Raw genomic sequence first — 21,181 nt, 5'->3', positions numbered from 1 at the left:
CCTGATTGCTGGCCAGGCCTAAGGACCCTACCCATGCACACATTTCGTGCACCGGGCCTCTAGTAGATTATAATATGCAAGTCAGTGAGCTAGATGCTTTGGGGGAATACCAAAATGAATTCAGACAGGGATCCTGTCCTTAAAGAACTTACTGTCTAATAGAGAAAATAAAATATTCTATGTGGTACCTTATTTCTCCTGCTTTATTATTATAGTCAGATTTTCTTTCAAAGATTCAACATGCTCAGTACAACCCTTTTGATAGGGTGGACAGTCATCACAGTTTGCTCATTACTTTGCCAGTGTTAGCACTAGAAAGCCTGTGTCCCTGAACACTCCTCAGTCCCAGGCAAACTGGGAGAGTTGGTTACCTTTGCTGTTTCCTTTTTTTCCTCCCTCCCTCCCTCCCTCCCTCCCTCCCTCCCTCCCTCCCTCCCTCCCTTCCTTTTATTTTAAATATATGTTTATTGATTTCAGAGAGGAAAGGAGAGAGATAGAAACATCAATGATGAGAGAGAATCATTGATCTGCCACCTTCTGCATGCCCCTTACTGGGGCTCAAGCCCGCAACCTGGGCATGTGCCCTGACTTCCTGGTTCATAGGTCCACACTCAAGTACTGAGCCACACTGGCTGGGCACCTCTGCTGTTTTCTTCAGTGAGTTTGTAACTTCTTCCCTGTTTATCGAGGGGTGCTGAGCAAACTTAGAAAAGTATTCAGATTCTATTGCTGAACAAATTTTGAAAAGTATTCAGAATCTGTCATGAAATGGAAAACATTACAGAGGCTTGATCTAAGGCAGAGGTGGGGAACCTTTTTTCTGCAAGACACTTATGTTGTTTCCACATCTTGATGGTTGTCAATAATGCTGCACTGAACATGGACGTGCAGGTATCTCTTTGAAGTAAAAAGTGTTTTCATTTCCTTCAGATATATACCTGGAATTTCTTTGAGTTATATGGTAGTTGCATTTTTAAAAATATATATTTTATTGATTTTTTATAGAGAGGAAGGGACAGGGATAGAAAGCTAGAAACATCCATGTGTCAGAGAGAAACATTGATCAGCTGCCTCCTGCACACCTCCCACTGGGGATGTGCCCGCAACCAATGTACGTGCCCTTGACCAGAATCGAACCTGGGACCTTTCAGTCCGCAGGCTGACGCTCTATCCACTGAGCCAAACCGGTTTCGGCGGTAGTTCAATTTTTAATTTGTTTGAGGAACCTCTATACTATTACATGGTGGCTGTACCAATTTACATTCCCACCAATAGTGTACAAGGGTTCCCTTTACTCCACATTTTTGCCAGCATTTGTTGTCTCTTGTTTTTTTCATAATAGCTATGCTAATAGATATAAGATGTTGGTAACTCAAATGATATGCATTTTCCTAATGATTAGTGTTGTTGAGCATCTTTTCATATACCAGTTGGCCATTTGTCTTATTTGAAAAATTTACTTTTACTTTATTCAGCGAAGAATAATTGCACATAAAATCATATCGACAAAGTGAAATGCGATCACATTTTCTAGTGTGACAGAAGGAAAGTTTTTCCCTGGGCATATTTTTAAAAACCTGTATAAAATCAGTCAGTGAATTTTGATATGCAATTTTAAACTTAAAATTAACTCCTTTTTTATGGTTTGTCCTTATATTAGTGATACTTATACTAATTCATTATATGAATTAAGCTAGAACAAATACGTGTTTTCATTCTTTAGTTTGCACTGGGTGAATGACCTTCCTCGAGCACTTGAACAGGTAAGAAATTTAATGTTGATTCCAATAGCATGTGTTATTCTATTTATTATTAGAAACTTATAGATGTTTCTGTTTTCACATGGAAACTTATAGATGTTTTCCATTTTATACATCTGACAATTGGAAATTGAAGCAAATCAGTTAAGTATTTATTATATTCTGTGGGCTGGATATGCTTGGTGCCCTTTGACATATTAAATACATTGGGTGATTTCCCCCCCACCCTGCCAATTCAAAAAATCTAGTATGGAGATATTTAAATATTTATGAAGATTCTGATAACTTGTACAAGGTAATATTGATATTACAAGACTTTTTCTGATTGGGTTTTTTTTTTCTCCTTAATTGCCTATAAATTTTTTGTGAGTACTAACTTATTTATTTATATTTGTATCTCCCTCATGCCTATACTTAGAGAGTTCTCAGTAGATATTGATTGGCTAGTATTTATCAGCGTATAGCTGAGTGGTAGGTAAAAGGCAGATCACTCTGGCTTGGTTCTGCCAAGAAAGCTATAAGAGGAAGGAATTACTTGAACAGGGCCTTGGAGGGTAGGTTAGGTTTGGAGTGGGAAGACATTCCAGAAAGGCAGAATCAGGATAGGTGGGAGGTACAAGAGCCAGGAGCATGAAAGGACCAAGAGGAAGCCTCTTTGGAGGATTAGCATAGTGCTTGGAGATGAGTATACTGGGACCAGATTTGGGAGGACTTGCATGACAGAATAAGGAATTTGGAGTTTATTCTTTAAGCAGTTCAGAGTCACTGGAGAATTTTGAAGAGGAAGGTGACATGATTAAACAACTGGATGGCTGGATAATAACTACCATATGTGAAGCACATACCATTTGCCAATCACTGTGTTCTTTTGTATGTGTTAAATAACTGTGCAAGATGTCTTCCTTTTGATGATTAGAAAGCTGATGCCAGAAGTTGGTTCAATTGAAGTGAGATTGTTTCAGTGTTCCAGGCATGAGATAAACTAAACCTAGGTGGGAATGATAGGAGTGAAAAGGAAGAGAGAGGAATTTAGGACTCTGCAAAGGAAGAATTCATGGTTTAGTGGCTGGTTAGATCTGAAGATCAAAGAGAGGGAGGAGTTAAAGTTTTGAGTCTGGATACCTGGGAGAATAATTAGTAAAAGTAGAGGGAAAAATGATAGTGATCAGGTAAAGGGAATAGAAGATGATAATTAACAGAATTGTGGCAATTGTAAAGGGGAGTTGGTTTAAGAACCAATATGTATTGGATGTTCTGGGGAGTGAGTTTGCCAGGAGACCTAATGTTCATGGCACAGTAAGTTGAAGATGAATTTAGAGTTCTAAGAAGATGTACAAGCTAAACATAAGTTTTGGAAAATAATCCTTGTGAAATCCATAGGAATTGATAAGCCCTCTGAGGTAGAGAGAAGCTGAAGAAGCTGAGGACTAAATATTAGATACTTGCTATGTTAGAGTCTGGTGACTAGAGAAGGAAATAACTCTAAAAGGGCAAAAGGGAAGAAACCAAGGATTTTGTAGTTTGCTTATATACTAGTAGTGTTTTGTAAATGCTTCATATTTTATTATATGTTTTTATATTTTGTAATATAAAATATATAATTAAATAATATCATATCTAATAAAAGAGTAATATTCAAATTAACCATACCTCCGACACACCCACAAGCCACGCCCACAATCCACACCCACCATCCAATCAGAGCGAGCATGCAAATTAACCCAAACCAAGATGGCTACAGCCACAGAGAGCAAGGTTTCCTAGGTAACAGAGGAAGCCAAGCTTTCCGCCTGCCCTTGCCAGGCCTAAGCCTCCACTCAAGCTACAAAGTTTCAATTATAGAAGGTAAACAAATTCAAACAAATGGTGGCAGAATGGAGCTTGAGAGAGAAGGCCAGGGTTGCCGCCGGCAACAGGGGAAGCAAAGCTTTCTGCACACCCTGGCCGGGCCCGCCCGCTTAAGGCAACAAAGTTTCAATTATAACCCCAACACAAATGGCTGCGGGCTTCGGAGGGAGCCCCAGGCTTGGCTCCGCTCCAGGCTACAAAGTTTCAATTGTAGAAGGAAAATAAATTCCAGATACCAGGGCCTCCACTTGGGTCGCCGGGGGCGTGGCCAGCCTGCAAACCATCACAGGCACTTTGCCCAGGCTGCCCCATGCCCCAAGGGAACCCCCACCCTGATCTGGGACACCCTTCAGGGCAAACCAGCCAGCCCCCACCCATGCATCAGGCCTCTATCCTATCTAATCCTCCTATCTAATAAAAGAATAATGTGCAAATTGACCATCACTCCAACACACAAGATGGCTGCCCCTATGTGGTCAAAGATCCTGCCCCCATGTGCACACAAGATGGCCGCCACAAGATGGCCAGCAGGGAAGGGCAGTTAGGAGGGACCAGGCCTGCAAGGGAGGGCAGTTGTGGGTGATCAGGCCAGCAGGGGAGGGCAGTTGGGAGGGACCAGGCCTGCAAGGGAGGGCAGTTGGGGGCGATCAAGCCTGCAGGGGAGGGCAGTTAGAGGTGACCAGGCCGGCAGAGGAGGGAAGTTAGGGGTGACCAGGCCTGCAGGGAAGGGCAGTTGGGGGGGACCCAGGCCTGCAGGGGAGAGCCAGTTGAGGAGGACCAGGCCTGCAGGGGAGGGCAGTTAGGGGTGACCAGGCCTTCAGGGGAGGGCAGTTAGGAGCAATCAGGCTGGCAGGGAAGCAGTTAGGCATCAATCAGGCTGGCAGGGGAGTGGTTAGGGGGTGATCAGGCTGGCAGGCAGAAATGGTTAAGGGCAATCAGGAAGGCAGGCAGACGAGCAGTTGGGAGCCAGCAGTCCTGGATTGTGAGAGGGATGTCCGACTGCCCGTTTAGGCCTGATCCGAGTCCCATATTGGAGAGGGTGCAGGCTGGGCTGAGGGACACACCCCCACGTGCCCAAATTTCGTGCACCGGGCCTCTAGTTTTTAATATAAATTCAAGATGGATACTCTGATTAGAAGAGCCTGCTGTGATTTGGGTCCTGGTTCACTTCAGAATCCATCCTTTCCTGTGATGTTCCTCATTGTAGAGAATAGCCAGTTAAAGCTAGTTACAGATTGTAGGTCTAAGAGGGTCATGAGTAAACATTGGTGATTCTGGAATTCCTTCTAGCCACTACTTTGCTTAAGTTACCAATTAAAGTGTTTTTGTTCTCAAACTAGAAAGAAAGTTAGTTACTTCTTCTGAAGGAAAGCTAATGTGTTTCCAGGTTAATGTTGTGAGTCATAATGGTTTCTTTATAAATTAGCTTTTTCCGCATATCTAGCCACCCCAGCTTAGTGATTTAAAACAACAATTTATGTAGCGTGTGATTTTTGTGGGTTGGGAATTTGGGCTAGGAACTTCTGGTTCTGATGTGGCTCACCCATGTGGCTGTGATCCGCGACTAGATTGTCTTGGATCTTGCTGGTCAAGAATGGCCTCAGCTGGGATGCCTGGCTTATCTCTGCTCCTCATGTCCCTCATCTTTCACCAGGCTAGCTTGTTCACCACATGGTAGCTACATGGGGCTCCAAGAGAGCAGATAGAAGCGTGCAAGGCCATTTGAGACCTCAGTTTGACACTGATGCACTGTCACTTGCCTTGCTTTGGCCAAAGCAAGTCGGAGGCCAGCCCGATTCAAGGAGCGGGGAAGTAGACTCCATCTCTTGATGGGAGCTGTTACAGAATGGCATTTCAGAGGACACAGACACAGAGGGAATTGTGACTTTTGCAATCTTCTACACTATATTTTTTCTTTCGTTATTTTTCTGAATATAAAAATAAGTTTTCTATTAGTAAAAAATTTGAAAACATATAACATTTTACAGATACTGATACTATTAATACATGTCTTGTCTATCTTTACAACAATGTTAAGTATAATGCCTTTCTGATAGTTGTTGCCTTAGGTGTTATTTATTAAATTATCTGATCATTAATTTGACAAAATAAGAATGTAATCACAAGATATTGATTTAGACACCATATTTGTTCTTTTACCATTTTTATATGTAACATTTTGAAAAGTTTTGTTGTCTTGTATTTATTACAGATTCATTATGTGTTAAAACCAGATGGAGTTTTTATTGGCGCGATGTTTGGAGGCGACACCCTCTATGAACTTCGGTGTTCATTACAATTAGCAGAAACGGAAAGGGAAGGAGGATTTTCTCCACACATTTCTCCTTTCACTGCTGTCAATGACCTAGGACATCTGCTCGGGAGAGCTGGCTTTAATACACTGACTGTGGTAACTATCAGGAGTCTCGAGTAACCCAGTAATTACACAGTTCAGAAACAACTTCTCATTTTAAAGGTAGACAACTGTAGGTATTAATGGCATTATGGGAAGGTTTTGGCACTTTATTTATCACTCTGTTCTGTTTTTTAAATCCTCATCCAAGGATATGTTTGTTTGTTTGTCTTAAAATTGATTTTAGAGAGAGAGGAAGGAGGAGAGAGAGAAGCATCGATAGGTTTCCTTCTGAATGTGCCCCGACCGGGGATTGAACTAGCAGCTTTGGTATATGCCCTAAAAGGGAATCGAACGCACAGTCTTTTGGTGTACAGGATGATGCTCCAATCAACTGAGCCACTCAGCCAAGGCTCGCTCTCTCTCTTTTTAAACTTAGTGTGTATAAACACATCTTGATTGACACAAGATAGGAATGTAAAATGTTTAGTATTTGTTATCTGAATAGTAGCTCAAAAACTATGTACCTCAGTTAACAAGGAGGTTATTTTCTTTTTTAAAAAAATCTTTATTGTTGAAAGTATTACATAGGTCCTCCTTTTTCCCCTATTAACCTCTTCTAGCCTGCTGCCTCCCTCCCCCGCCCCCGGCCCTCACCACCCCATTATCTGTGTCCACGAGTTATGCATTTTTAGTTGCATACAAGTTCATTGATTGATCTCTTCCCATCCACCCACTTCTGCCTTCCCTCTGAGGTTATGCTTATATGCATGAATACAAGTCCTTTGGTTGATCTCTTATCCCTCCCCCCACCTTCCCTCTGAAGTTTGATGGTCTGTTCGATGCTTCTATGTCTCTGGGTCTATTTTTGATCTTCGGTTTATTTGGTTCGTTAAGGAGGCTATTTTCTAAGACACACTACTGCTCTATAGAATCTTCAAATGCAGAGGTCGGTGTAATGTGAGCATTAAAGCATTCCCAGTGATAGGTGCCGGGGCTGACCAGCAGACCCTGAGTGATGGATGAATGGTTACTCTGACACACGATTGCTGTGAAAGACAGGGCTAAGGGACAGCCTGGCTATAGGAACCAGACAGCCTCGATCGCCTGCCTCTTCAGAGATAAACTTTTGAGATAAAGTTTATCTTTTAGATACAATCAGTAGGGTAAGTAATCTTAGAGGATATATGTGTCTGCAGTGTCCTTTAGGCAAGGACACCTAAAGATTCAACATAATAATTCCGGTAAACACCAAGGGTCCGCTCATGAACAGACTTGTTTGGAAAGGTCAAGGAACAACTAGGGGTGGCAGCCTTCTGCCAACTTCCCGATGTCGGAATTCCAAGAAACAAGGGCAGACTGCCTTCAGCCAACATCCCTTTTCGGAATTTCCGCCTTACAGACTTTCCAACCAAGTCTCCCGTGCTTCCGTACAGATAGGAAAAGGGGTTGTACAGGAATTTACAGCACTACCTCCACCTCCAGGCCCTCAGTTGAAATAGTGCCATATGAGGCAGACATGACAGAAAGTGCATTCACAAGGCCTAGGGTTAGGTCAGGGTTAGAAAAGGTAGGATGGGGGATGTACTCCATTAGGGCTGAAGAGATCTGGAAAGCAGACCCACAGGCCATCAGGGCAGAAGAAACATGGAATTAGTATGGTGCATTGTTGTCTGACAGGTGTAATTTGGATCCTTACCTTGTCCCTTTACTAGCTAAAGGCATTTAGGGAATTTACTTCACCTCTCTGAGCATTCTTTTTTTCTTTTTCTTTTCTTTTTTATATTTTATTGATTTTTCACAGAGAGGAAGGGAGAGGGATAGAGAGTTAGAAACATTGATGAGAGAGAAACATCGATCAGCTGCCTCCTGCACACCCCACACTGGGGATGTGCCCACAACCAAGGTACGTGCCCTTGACTGGAATCGAACCTGGCACCCCTGAGTCTGAAGGCCGACGCTCTATCCACTGAGCCAAACCGGTTAGGGCTTCTTTTTATTTTTTTAATGCGAATGTTACTCACCTTAGATGGCTGTTAAGATTAAATAAGATAAAGGGTGTGATGTGCCTGCATTTCAGTAGATGCTCAATTAATAGTAGCTTCTGCCTTCCTCTTTCCCCCTCATCCTCCCCTAGCACTTTCCAGGCTAAGGCTTCCAACAGGGGTTCATGTGTAGAGAAAATGATTACCCCCTTCCAAATCCTTTCAATAGCAGAGTAATTCTGAAAAATGCCATTACTGCCTTCAGAGATTGGTTGAGTAGACTTTCCATCATTTTCTAAACCCTTCAAGGCCTGGAAACATCTCTAAACTAATTAGATGAAATAGGTCTTGAAGAAAAGCTCTTCAATACATAATTAGGATGATAGGCTTAAAACCATCTGTTTAAGGTGATTTAATGTGAATATATTTCATAAAATGAGGCAACCAAAAATGAATTGTCATATCCGTCCTTGTTTTGATAGAAAGGAGGGGCATAGACCAGGGCCTCTGATGGTGGAAGAGGCTTTCAGGGAAGGAAGAGGCAATAGGCTAGGAACTAATAACAATCCTCAAGATTTCACAGTTCTGTCTTTTGTAAACTCTTAAATGGCATGAGCCAATAGAAACTGCATTCTGACATGTTGGGCAGCTAAAAAATGGAAAACTGCTTCATGTGAGGGTTCTGGTTTATAATTAAAGCAAACACTCTCAATGTAGGCAATTGTACATTGAGGGATCACTATATAATTTTAATGGATTTTTAATTATATAAGTAATAACACAAATATATTGGTTGTGAACATTGTACTCTACAGATAAAGTGAAAGTCTGTCATTTTCCTCTTAGTCCCCAAAATTTTAGTTCTCTCCTGAGATCAACACTTCTCAAAAATTTGGTCTTATGATCCCTCTACACACTTATTGTGCGAGCCACGTACTGAGTGGTTCAGGGTTCGGGACCTGGAGAAGGGCTGCGAACAAATGACAGAGATGAGACAAGAAATAATAATTTGGAAATATTGGGGGCCAGACAGGAAGCCCAATGCAAGGGGAAGGACTTCCACTGGTGCCCATACCTTGCCAATGTTTTATTCAATTTTGGATACATATATAGCCCTTAGTCAGGCAGGCAATTCTGGTGACAGACAGACTATCTTAAAGGTCAGTAAATATTAGAAAGATTTACTCTGAGACTATTTGGTCAGGAAATTGCTTGAGCCACCATTGTCTGGACTAAACAATCGGTGCATAGCTCTGGCCCTTGCCAGGGCTCAAGGTTCACCAGCGTTCTGGGCTCCTTGTTTACACTTCTCTGATAGTGAAGACAATGGGTGGCTTCCTACACTTATAATTATTGAGGTCCTTAAAGGGCTTTTGTTTATGTGGGTTAGAGCTATCAATATTAGCTATACTGGAAATTAAAACTGAATTTTAGTCATTATTCACTTAAAACTATAATAATCCTACCTAATAAAAGAGTAATATGCAAATTGACCACACCTTCATTATGCCTAAGCCATGACCACCAGCCAATCAGGGTGAGTATGCAAATTAACCCAACCAAGATGGCGGTTAATTTGTATATCCATACAGTGTAGAAAGAAGCCAAGTGCTGCAGAAGGGAGCAAAGCTGCAGAGAAGCAAGCAGGCAGGGCAGGGAAAAGGGAGGAAAGCAGGCGGGGCCAGCGGAGAAGGGAGGAAAGCAGGCGGGGCCGGCAGAGAAAGAAGGGAAGCAGGCGGGGCCGGCAGAGAAGGAAGGGAAGCAGGTGGGGCGGGGGAGAGTGCAGCAGGAAGCCCTATTGCAGGAATCTTCCTGCAACGGGCTACTAGTATACCAATTATATGCTAACATAAATGACCTATTATTTTGTGAGAAAGAACTGTATTTTCCAGAAGTAAAAAAAAAATTTTGGGGGGGAGAAAAGAATGTCATTGCTTTGCAGTTTTACATATTTCTTTAATGTATGGCATAATAAAAGCTAGAATCTCATGTCTGCTGTGCATTTACATCAATTGCAATATCACATCATGTAACTTCTGAAAAATCCCACTGTATTCTTAGGAGAGAATGGAAGATGAAGAAGTCAGATAGCATTTTAGTATCATTATGAAAATAGTTTGACTTCCTGAAGCATCAAAAGGGCCTCCAAACCACATTTGAGATCTAGAAGTAGCTATTGTCATCAGTTTTGTGTGTAATGTTCCAGATTTTTAAAAATAACAAATACTCTACCATACTATATATAGACATGCATGCAAATATATGTATATATTTCTGAAACTTAGTTTTAATTCTTAATGGAATATTTTAAATTGTTTCCCAAATCAATGTGAATATATTTGCCCTAACTTATACGTATTATTCTCTAGTATGACTATACCGAAGTTTTATTTAACTACTAGAGGCCTGGTGCATGAAATTCGTGCAAGAGTAGGCCTTCCTTCCCCCAGCTGCCAGCACCGGCTTCCCTCTGGCACCGGGGACCTGGGCTTCCCTCGCAGCCCCGGTTTCATCCGGAAGGACGTCTGGTCTAATTAGCATATTACACTTTTATTATTACAGATTTCCCTAATGAACAGCATTTAGGTTTGTTCCAGTTTTTTGTTGTTGGTTCTTTTGCCAATAGAAACAATTCTGAAATGACTATCATTGTATTGTGTTTTTATTTATTTATTCAATATTACGACAAACATTTATTGAGTACTTTCTGTGTGCCAGGCACTATTCCAGGTACTTTGGATGTAGCAGTAAAAACAAAAATCCCTGCCTGATTTTCTTGGATTTATAGGGGACCTGTCGGTAAACTAGAGGATCCACGTTGTAAAGAAACATGTTTTTTTGTTGTTGTTGTTTGTATGTAATTTCATCAGATCTTGAGAGAGGACTGTCACTGAAATAAGTCAGAATCCACTGGTTTAAAGATTATCTTTGTAGTTCACCCTCTTAAGAATTGCCTCCCATATTGTTAAAATTCTGTTAGTCCACATGGTTTTCCATGGTTGTCAAGTGGATTGTGTGTTTTAGAAAGATTTCTACTAAAAATGCTTAATCATAGCATATAAAAGCCTACATTTTTCTTAATTAGGAAATCTATTAATTCAGAATAAATTTTTTTTGGATATGTATCAATCCATGTTTGTTTTTTTTTTAATCTTTATTGTTCAGATTATTACAATTGTTCCTCTTTTTTTCCCCCCATAGCTCCCCTCCAACCGGTTCCCAACCCACCCTCTGCCCTTACCCCCTCCCCCGCCAGCTGTCCTCATCCATAGGTGTACGATTTTTGTCCAGTCTCTTCCTGCACCCCCCACACCCCTTTCCTCCCGAGAATTGTCAGTCCACTCCTTTTCTATGCCCCTGATTCTACTATCTTCACCAGTTTATTCTGTTCATCAGATTTTTTATTCACTTGATTTTTAGATTTCACTTGTTGATAGATATGTATTTGTTCATAATTTTTATCTTTACCTTTTTCTTCTTCCTCCTCTTCTTAGAGAATACCTTTCAGCATTTCTTATAATACTGGTTTGGCAGTGATGAACTCCTTTAGCTTTTTCTTATCTGTGAAGCTCTTTATCTGACCTTCAATTCTGAATGATAGCTTTGCTGGGTAGAGTAATCTTGGTTGTAGGTTCTTGCTATTCATCACTTTGAATATTTCTTGCTACTTCCATCTGGCCTGCATAGTTTCTGTTGAGAAATCAGCTGACAGTCATATGGGTGCTCCCTTGTAGGTAACTAACTGTTTTTCTCTTGCTGCTTTTAATATTCTCTCTTTGTCTTTTGCTCTTGGCATTTTAATTATGATGTGTCTTGGTGTGGTCCTCTTTGGATTCCTTTTGTTTAGGGTTCTCTGCACTTCCTGGACTTGTAAGTCTATTTCTTCACCAGGTGGGGGAAGTTTTCTGTCATTATTTCTTCAAATAGGTTTTCAGTATCTTGCTCTCTCTTCTTCTGGCACCCCCATAATTTGGATGTTGGTACGCTTGAAGTTGTCCTAGAGGCTCCTTACACTATCTTCATATTTTTGGATTCTTTTTGCTTTTTGCTTTTCTAGTTGGGTGTTTTTTGCTTCTTTGTATTTCAAATCTTTGACTTGATTCTTGCGATCCTCTAGTCTGCTGTTGGATCTCTGTATATTATTTTTTTATTTTAGTCAGTGTATGCTTAATTTCTAGTTGGTCCTTTTTCATATCCTTGAGGGTCTCACTAAATTTATCAGCCTTTTCTAGAAAATTCTTGAAAAACCTTATAACCGTGATTTTGAACTCTATATCCAGTAGTTTGCTTTCCTCCATTTCTTTCATTTGTGACCTGTTTCTTTGTCTCTGCATTTTGGCTGCTTCCCTGAGTTGACAGAGTGGCTTTGTGTGGTAGGTGTCCTATAGGGCTCAGTGGCTCAGCCTCCCCAGTTACCTGAGGTGGACACTCTTGGTGCACCCCTTTGTGGGCTGTGTGCAGAGTCTTGTTGTAGTTAAGCCTTGATTGTTGTTGGTATCACTGGGAGCAATTGACCTCCAGGCCAGTTGGCTGTGAGGATCAGCTGTGTCTACGATGGGAGAACTTCTGTGCTGGAGACACCCTTATGGGGCAAGACTTGCTTCAGTGGGGCTTTGGTGCTCACTGAGTCTGTCCCCTGAGTGTGTCCCTTATGGATCTGAGGAGTTGTAATATGGATGGTCCCACTCTGATCCCTGGGTACACTGGCTCTTGGATCTCCAAGGAGGTGCTAATTTAGCCTCTGCCTGAGGCCACCCAGCAGGAGCTACGGAGAGATCTGTAGATTCCTCTTCTTTGTTTGGGTTTTGGAGGTGCCCAGATGAGGCCCAGGTGTGAAGCAATGCAAGCTGCTGTGGGGCCTTGGGCCTTCTTTTGGATGTTCTGGGTCTCACTGACTCAGCTACAGTTTGTTAGGTAAGTTTAGATTTCAAAGGACCAGGCCATTCATATACAAAAGCCTCTGTGCACAGCTTGGATGGGGCGGAGTCTCAGGGCGGAGCAAACAGCAATGGCTTCCCATCAGCCCTGCCCTCAGAGGCCCCGGGTCTCAGTGTCCCTTGGTAATCGCTGCAAGCACCTCTGAGAGAAAGGCACCCTCGAGTTCCACTCTCTGCCAGACAGTCCAGTTTCTCCCTGTATGAGTCTGGGTCCCCAGAGTCTCGCCCGAACTGGAGTTCAGAGCAGTCGGGAGCTTGTGTCTCCCTCCGGATTGAAAAAGCCAGCCATGTACTCAGTTGCCAGCCCTCTCCGTGCGTGCGCCTCCGTACCTCTGCACTTTATTTCCGCAGCTCCTGTGAGTCTCAGTGTGCTTTTCTCTTCCCTTCTAGTTGTAGAATTTCCATTTAGCCAGCCTTCCTGTGGTTCTGGATGATGACCGTTTTATCTTTTAGTTTTGAGGTTGCTGTGCGAGGCAGCAAGTTCAGGTGTTTACCTATGCCGCCATCTTGGTTTCTCTCTCCAGAATTATTTTCATGTTCTTCTCCAAACATGAACTGAATAACTTAAACATTAATATAATACAAAAGTATTGGTGTAGAATCTTATTTATAGTTTCCAAAATTAGAGAATTGCTGATTTAATAATAAATTTATAAATTTGTTCCTTGAGACATATACACTGTCTCTAAAGTGCTGTATTAACATTGCACTCTAATTCACTTTCTAAAAAATCCATCCAAAAAAGCTTTTATATAATCAATTATAGAGGTTGATGTTGCATACAACATTAGATATATTGCTTTTATACTGCTATAGTTTCCTATTTTTAAATGAAATCAAGTTAAATTAAAGCCAAATAGTTATATTTACATTTATATGACCCTCTTAGTGAATTATTTTCAGAGTCATTTGGCATTCTAAATGAAGCTCATTTCCTTTTAGTATCAAGTGCCAGACTAGTATATTAGGAGAAAATGCAGGTGGTCCATCTTGATTTCAATAAGGCCTTTGACAAAGCTATTGTGGTACTCTGATTGAGATGAAGACAGTGCTTTTAGATTGTTTCATTGTAGAATGGTTTTCAAAGGATATTGCTTAATGGCTGCATATCAGCTTGGAAGAAACTTTGTTTTTAATCTTAGGATCTCTTTTTAAAAATAGTTTCTTAATGTAGAAAAATATGTAGAAGAAATGAATTACCCAGGGACTGTCTTGTTAAAAAGTTCACACACAAACTGATTCATGCATTTCTTTTTAAAAAAAGTAAGCCCTGGCTGCTCAGTTAGTTGGAGCATCATCCTGTACACCAAAAGATTTAATTCTTGGTCAGAATACTTACCTAGGTTGCTGGTTCCATCCCCAGTTGGGGAGCGTGTGGGAGGCAATCGGTCTATGTTTTTCTCTCACATGGATGTTTCTCTCCCTCCCTCCCTTTCTCTCTCTCTCAAATCAGTAATAAAAAAAAATACCTTCGGGTGAGGATTAAAAAGAAAAACTGGAAACAATCTCAATGTCCATTAATAGAGAACTGGTTAAATAAATTAAGGCATATCTATTTAATGAAATAGTATACAGCTGTTAAAAAAGGAATGCAATAGATATATGTTTATAGGGGAAGATCTCCAAGATGTTATTTTTTTTTTTAAAAAAAGAGTGCAATATAGAAAAAGAGCAAAAGAGTATGTATGTATGTACACATATACATATATAGTTGCATATGTAGGTTTTAAGTGATATAATTATATTTGGGTCTATGAGGAAAAATTGTTCTGAAAGGATGTATAAGACAGTTAACAAAGGTTATCTTTGGGGAGAGGGACAGAGTATCAGAAGTCAGGAGGAGGAAACTTCTTTTCACTTGTGACCTGCTCTGTATTTATCGCATTCTCTCTACATTTTTTATTTCTTTTTAGGCGGTTAAGGTTAAAAGCTTTTCTGAAGTCTTTTGATTTAAAAAAAGAATCAGTCTAAAATAATCCAAAGAAACATATTTTGGGGTGAAATCCTGCTCCACTACAGTCTCCTGGCAGAATTTTTAGATGTGAAGAAGAGGGTAATGGTTTGCAGAGCACAGAATGGACTGATTCTGTGTTGTTCCCAGAGAAAGAACTAGAACCAGTTGATAGAGTTTTAGGAAGCGTTCTCTTAAAATGGCAAATATTTATTCTGCAATTTGAAATCATCGTAAATCAAGCATAAGCCAGATGACATCTGTGAAGAATGTTGTAACTAAGAATCCTACTTACCATAAGAGATTGATTTGGGTAATCTCTGTGGCCTTTTGAATCTGGATTTTTTGTGTGATAAATGTCAAATGAATATTTTTTTTTTCAATAGGACACTGATGAAATTCAAGTTAACTATCCTGGAATGTTTGAATTGATGGAAGATTTACAAGGTAAGGCAATTTAAAGCATTTTTACACTTTCTCCAACAACACCAGGCAAAGAACAGATAGTTAAATTTGTTTGGGTTGGGACTTTGCTAATTGAGAGTGACATAAAGACAAATGGATGCAAAAGGTGAAGGGATTAAAAAAAACGGATTGGTAGTTACAAAATAGTCATAGGGGGTAAAGTACAGCTTAGGAAATACAGTGATTAATATTGTAATAACTATGTATGATGCCAGGTGGGTACTAGAATTATCAGCCGGGTCACTTCTTAAACTACATAAATGTCTAATCACTGTGCTGTACACCTGAAATTAATATAATATAACATTGAATGTTCACTGTAATTGAAAAATGTAAAAATAATTCCAAGAGTGTAATTGAAATAATCTAAGCTGGAAGGAATGGTACTTTGAAAGAAAAGAACAAGCTAATGGATTGGCAAAAAGTAGAGGAGACATGCACAAATGATCCCCAGGTGGTCAGAGAGTGATTATGGTTGAAATACCAGAATGCTGGAGCACAGGAGATGGTCAGCAGATGGGATATTTGAATTAATGATTTTGGAACATGTTGCAGGTGTGATGGAGAAGTCCATTAGTGGTAAGGAGACTAAGAAATCTTAGAGGCTGTGGTTATTAACAGTGAAATCATCTGTGCTGGTGGCAGGACTTGGTTACAGAGGGAAATTGAACCAGGTGAACGACAGGAGGGCCTGGGGGCCTGATATCTGACAGCAGCAGGAGTAGTGGTCTCAGCAGGGCTAGGGTTTTAATAGGCAGAGAAGTAATGGCTTGGAAGAGGCTTGGAGCAGCTACAAGGACACAGACCCTGCCCCCAGCCATGAAAGAGGCGAGGTATGCAAAAATACACATCTACCACTGAGGGCTGCAGGAAAAGTGACTTTCTCAAAGGAGAGCCTCAACTAACCCCCAACCCCGTGAGCATTTGTGAGGTTTGATTCTTTTGTTACACAAATGGCATAAACAAGTATGGATTGAAGTGTGTTGTGTGAAACCAGGGAGCCTTCATCTGGATCCTGAAAACTTAAAGTGACTTAAAGCAAGAGGATTATAAAAAGAAGTACTTTGTTTATAGACTTATAGTTTTTGTAAGCGTTATTGCACTCGCTTCCCTCAACCACTCTCTGGTAACTACTTCATCTCTGCATTACAAATAAGAAAAAGGAGGCCTAAAAGAGAACACTTACCTCCTAGTGGAAGAATTAGGTGCCAAACTCTTGCCTTCTTAACTCTTGCCTTCTTGAGTCTTGCATTGGAATTCTCTAACCTGATTCTACTGCTTCTCGTAACTACCCATTTGTAACAGGTCTATTTGAGCCATTGTCCAACCTCCTTTGAGAATTACAAGGGGAAAGACGTGTAGTGGAAAACTTACTATTATTGTCATTCTTTATTTATTATACGTCAGTACAGGGTCTGGCAGCCTTAGCGTGCAGCCCAACGTGACAGGGAAGCAACAATAACTCACACACTCCCTCCTGAGCACTGCCCCTAACGCTTGGCTCCCCCTGATCACTTTTACTGGAAAGCTTGAGAGATGATGGTATGCTGGTAATTTATCATTCAAATGGTTATGATAAGGGTATTTTTCAAATACACCATTTATTTTTGTTCTACTATACAGTAAATGCTGTGCTCATGATTCATTTCAAAAAAGAAAAGAGAGACTAGAAATTAGACCTATCAGTTGAAAGAGGTTGCAACCTCCTGATTTGAAAATATAGTACTTACTCTGTGCCAGGTGCAGTTCTTTGAGATTTCCTAGTATCCTAATTTTACAGATGAGCACATTGAGACATTGAGAAGTTAGTATCTTATCTGTGATCACAATTAAGTCTGGAGTTATGATTTGAATCCAGTTCTTATACTGGGTATTTGATCTATGTGGTGTTTTTTTTAATTGACGTTAGATGGATGTTCAGTAAAATGCACTAATCTTAAGTGTACAGCGGCTTGTATTTTTAACTGTCATCCAAATGAAGCTATAAACTAGAAGGTTGACTCGTACCCCCTCCCAGTTGATAACCTGGGTTTTAAATTGGTCATTATTTGGGGAAACTGTTGTCTTTCATTTACCTTCAAGAGGTTTGGCCAATGCCCTATTTTTACTGTATAGTCTTTTACACAAATCATGTGTTTTAGTCTTAGATATTTCCTGTCCTTAGGAGGTTTAAGAGGAATTATTTAAAGATAACTTGTAGGCCAAAACCGGTTTGGCTCAATGGATAGAGCGTCAGTCTGTGGACTGAAGGGTCCCAGGTTCGATTCCGGTCAAGGGCATGTACATTGGCTGCGGGCACATCCCTGGTAGGGGGTGTGCAGGAGGCAGCTCTTTGATGATTCTCTCTCATCGATGTTTCTAGCTCTCTATCCCTCTCCCTTCCTCTCTGTAAAAAATCAATTAAAAAAAAAAGATAACTTGTAAAAATGATATCTAACAAAGTAGATACAAACATTAGCTGATTGATTTTTATATTCATTCACTTACCATTTATTGAGCATCTACCATGTGCCAACCACTGAGCCAGTGATGGGAATACACAGTTCCTGATGTCAGGGAGCTTGTGCTCTATGGAGAGACAGACATCTGTATTTAGCTGTAAAATGAGATCATTGTTGGTTACAGTGCAGGGAAAATGAGAAAAAGCCCCTAAACCTTCTTAGGGGGGAAGGGATGCTTTTGCAGAAGAGGCAGCACCTCAGCTAAATGGGCTTGCCAGGAGAATGAAGGAGTGGGTGCAGGCTTGGGGCGTGGCGGGCATTGCATTCCAAGCCAAGAAAGTGGGCTGTGTAAAGTTAGAGATGTAAGAGGGCACACACTTCTCTAACTAAGGAACTGTACAGTAATCCAGTACTGCTTGGACATGTAGAATGGGGAGATGATGGAAAATGATGCAGGAGAGTCCATCAGAGGCTTCTAGATTTTCTCAGGTGGGCCTGGTAGTGTCTGGGAAGAATTTTGCACAGAGGAAAGACAATCAGATTAGTGTGTCAGAGGGCTCACCCTGCAGCTATGTTCATGAGCATATTTATGAGGAAGATGAGACTAGAGCTACCAGAGTTAACCTCTCTTGTTCTGCCTGAGGAAATTGAGGCACAAAGAGAAGTCACTTGCTCATGGTGATGTATTTAGTAAGTGGTAGAGCCAGGGTTTAAACCCAGTGTAGCAGCCTGATTCAGATCCTGAATTCTTGACTACCCTCCTGATGAGAGGTCAGAGGCAGCTGAGACAGGAAGAAGTGGTCAGGGGATGAATGGAGGAGAGAGAAGCGTGGGAGAATTCCAGGTGTGCGGCTTTGCAGGCTGGAAGATGGTGCTACCTTCAAATTGTTTTTTGGTATTTTACATTGCATTATACATTTTTTTCTTGATGGTTGTGGTGTTTCTCATTCAAGCTGCCATTATTATTAATTCACAGAAAAAAGTCAAGAATGTTGACCTAACTTTACAAAACAAGTTGTATATCAGTGATGAATGCATGAAAAATTTTGGAGGCTATCACAGTAGTTTTAAGGTAAGTTCAGTTATTATTATTTTTTTAGACATTACTCAGTATTTTTCCTAGTAAACTGGAATAAATCAGATTTTTAAAAAATAAACAATTGAACTTAACCTTAAAAACACTGTGAGAGTCTTAATCAGTTACCTCCTTCCAGATTTTTCTGTTATACCAAAGTGCAGAGCTGCTCAGGAGTCCCCATATGTGTTTCCGAGGTAGTCTTCAGTAAAGGCCCATCAGGAAGTGTTAGGAAGTGTTATCATTCCACTTTGAAGATCACAAAACTGAGTTTAGTAGAGATTAAATGACTTTGCTCCAGGTCACGGAAGGGTCAGAACGGGGATTCTGATCGCTCAGTCTTTGCGCCCATCACAGCGCTTCTGCAAGGAGGGAGGTTCAGGGTGGCTATGCACGTCCCTGTGAGGGGTGGGCTGCCCTGGCAGCAGAGTTGCTGGCCATGCTGCGTATTAGTGCTCTTGAATTTCTGTATCAGAAAGAGCATTATGCCTAGGTCAGACCTTCAGGAAGAGCATTATCACTAGTAATCTCAATTAGCAGATCCCAATAACAGTTAGTTAGAAGGCATTTCATAGAAATGCATTAAATATTTACATTTAAAAACTGAAACCTGTTTTTCACAGGTGCTACCTGTTATCTAATCGTCAGTCATGGAAACCACAACCATCATCAGCAATAGACTCTTCCAGTATGAGTCCCAGTTTACCTATAGTTGATACTCACTATGTAGGAGAATGTTTTAAAAATTAGATTATGTAATGGGTCCAAAATGTCAGCATTGGAAGCCCGGGAGATCCTCTAGTCTGACTACCTTAAAGACCCAGAGCCATTGCTCTGAGATCATCTAGCTGCTTCATGACTGCAAGACTGACATCCACCTTTTTCTTCCTGGTGATTAATCCGCTGGTTTGTCTGTTGTTCTTCATGAATTGGGCTATTATACTCACAGGATGTGGGGCATTGCTTTTAGTATTAGAGATTCATTATTTTAGGGAATAATAGGAGCCTTTTAGGGTTGGAGAGAAGAAAAAGGTTTACTTAGTACAGCAAATTTGTTGATTGTTTTCAATAAGGGCATTGAAAACTTGGAATATTATTTTTAAACTAATAAAGAACATTGATGTTGAAAAGTTTATTGGTTTCTTTTGTGAATGTAGAAAAACAAAACCAAGAAGCTGATTTCTAGTCATGTAGTAGATAGAGAATAAATATAAAGGATTTTGCTTTTGAAATCCTTTTAATATTGAGACTAGTTTAAAATGTAGCCTTACAAAGTAATTTTATTTAAGTAAATGCATTAGGAAAAATCAAATGTAGCTTTTAGCTATCAACTTGAAAGAAAGAAATCTAAAAGTGAATTTTAAAACATTAAGGAAAGTGCCCCTGAAAAGAATGTACCTAATTTTTTCCTAATCCGGGACTAGCAAAGTATTGTAAGATCTGAAAACACATTAGCTTTGGTATTATCTAACAAGTCTCGGAGCCCTTTTCCAGGTTTCATGATCATATTACATTTATGGCTTTGAAGGGGTGAGGCATTGTAACAGTGTCCTGTCCTCCTTTGAACAGCAGCTCAAAGAGGCATAACGTGGCATCCTTCGAAAGGCACTTGGCAACTCCTAATGGCTCACTGGGAGGGCCACTCACTTTGCTTTTTGCCCAACTGGCTTGCTTGCTTACTTACTTACTTACTTATTTATTTATTCATTCATTCATTCATTCATTCATTCATTCATTCCTCACCCAAAGATATGTTTATTGACTTTAGAGAGAGGAGGGTTCATCGATCGATTGCCTCCCATACATGCCCAGACCAGGGATTGAACCCACAACCAGAAACCTTTTGGTTTATGGGACGATACTCTGACCGAGCCCCCCGGCCAAGGGCCCTACTGGCTCACTTTAGAACATTTCCGGCAAGTAAAGTGTGCTATGGGGCGAGCCTCCTGAAATTTGACTTCTTCACTGTCTTAACATCCAGACGCTCTAGGTAGTTTTGCCTTAGAATCACTAAGAAGCCTTGCTACATTCTGAAAGCAAAAATGAGATTATTTAGGATGTTTTGCATGACTGTTAGAGCATGATGGTATACTGTTGGAGGAGATAAGAGTAAATCTGTGGTATTGATTGAGCTGCTCAGGGTTTTTGCTGTATTATCTCCAACTGCCTATAGTGTATTTTTAGGAATGGGTGAGAGTAACTGTGCCTGGAATAGAAAAGCTCTTCTGCACCGAGACACGATGCTGGCGGCTGCGGCGGTGTACCAAGGTAAGGGAGCCGGCCCTTCCGTCACCCGGGACTCACTGAGAAATGTGCCCTGTCATCTTTATCCCTTAACGTTGCCAATGCTTTTTCCTTTTCTGTTA

At 40.7% G+C, this 21,181-nt stretch overlaps 1 protein-coding gene across 7 annotated transcripts in view; it reads left to right on the top strand.

Moving 5' to 3' along the window:
- NDUFAF5 (NADH:ubiquinone oxidoreductase complex assembly factor 5) overlaps nucleotides 1–21,181 on the top strand; it is a 38,398-nt gene that overhangs the window by 16,377 nt on the left and 840 nt on the right. Inside the window, exons 6-10 of one of the 7 annotated variants that reach the window (XR_008557622.1) lie at nucleotides 1,724–1,763; nucleotides 5,821–6,018; nucleotides 15,221–15,281; nucleotides 18,717–18,812; nucleotides 21,000–21,076. Coding sequence is in view for 4 of the 7 variants with exons in the window: in XM_008141102.3 (XP_008139324.3) it covers nucleotides 1,724–1,763; nucleotides 5,821–6,018; nucleotides 15,221–15,281; nucleotides 21,000–21,083 (383 nt within the window). In the remaining 3 variants the exon portion in view is untranslated. Of the gene's footprint in view, nucleotides 1–1,723; nucleotides 1,764–5,820; nucleotides 6,019–15,220; nucleotides 15,282–18,716; nucleotides 18,813–19,438; nucleotides 19,900–20,988; nucleotides 21,084–21,181 lie in introns of those variants that run through there. The other 6 variants (XR_003617357.2, XR_008557621.1, XM_008141102.3 and 3 more) reach the window with 6 other exon arrangements.

Source organism: Eptesicus fuscus, chromosome 12 (assembly GCF_027574615.1).
Source record: "Eptesicus fuscus isolate TK198812 chromosome 12, DD_ASM_mEF_20220401, whole genome shotgun sequence".
In the NCBI taxonomy this organism is placed as follows: Eukaryota; Metazoa; Chordata; class Mammalia; order Chiroptera; family Vespertilionidae; genus Eptesicus; species Eptesicus fuscus.
This window is presented reverse-complemented; position numbering and strand designations above follow the sequence as displayed.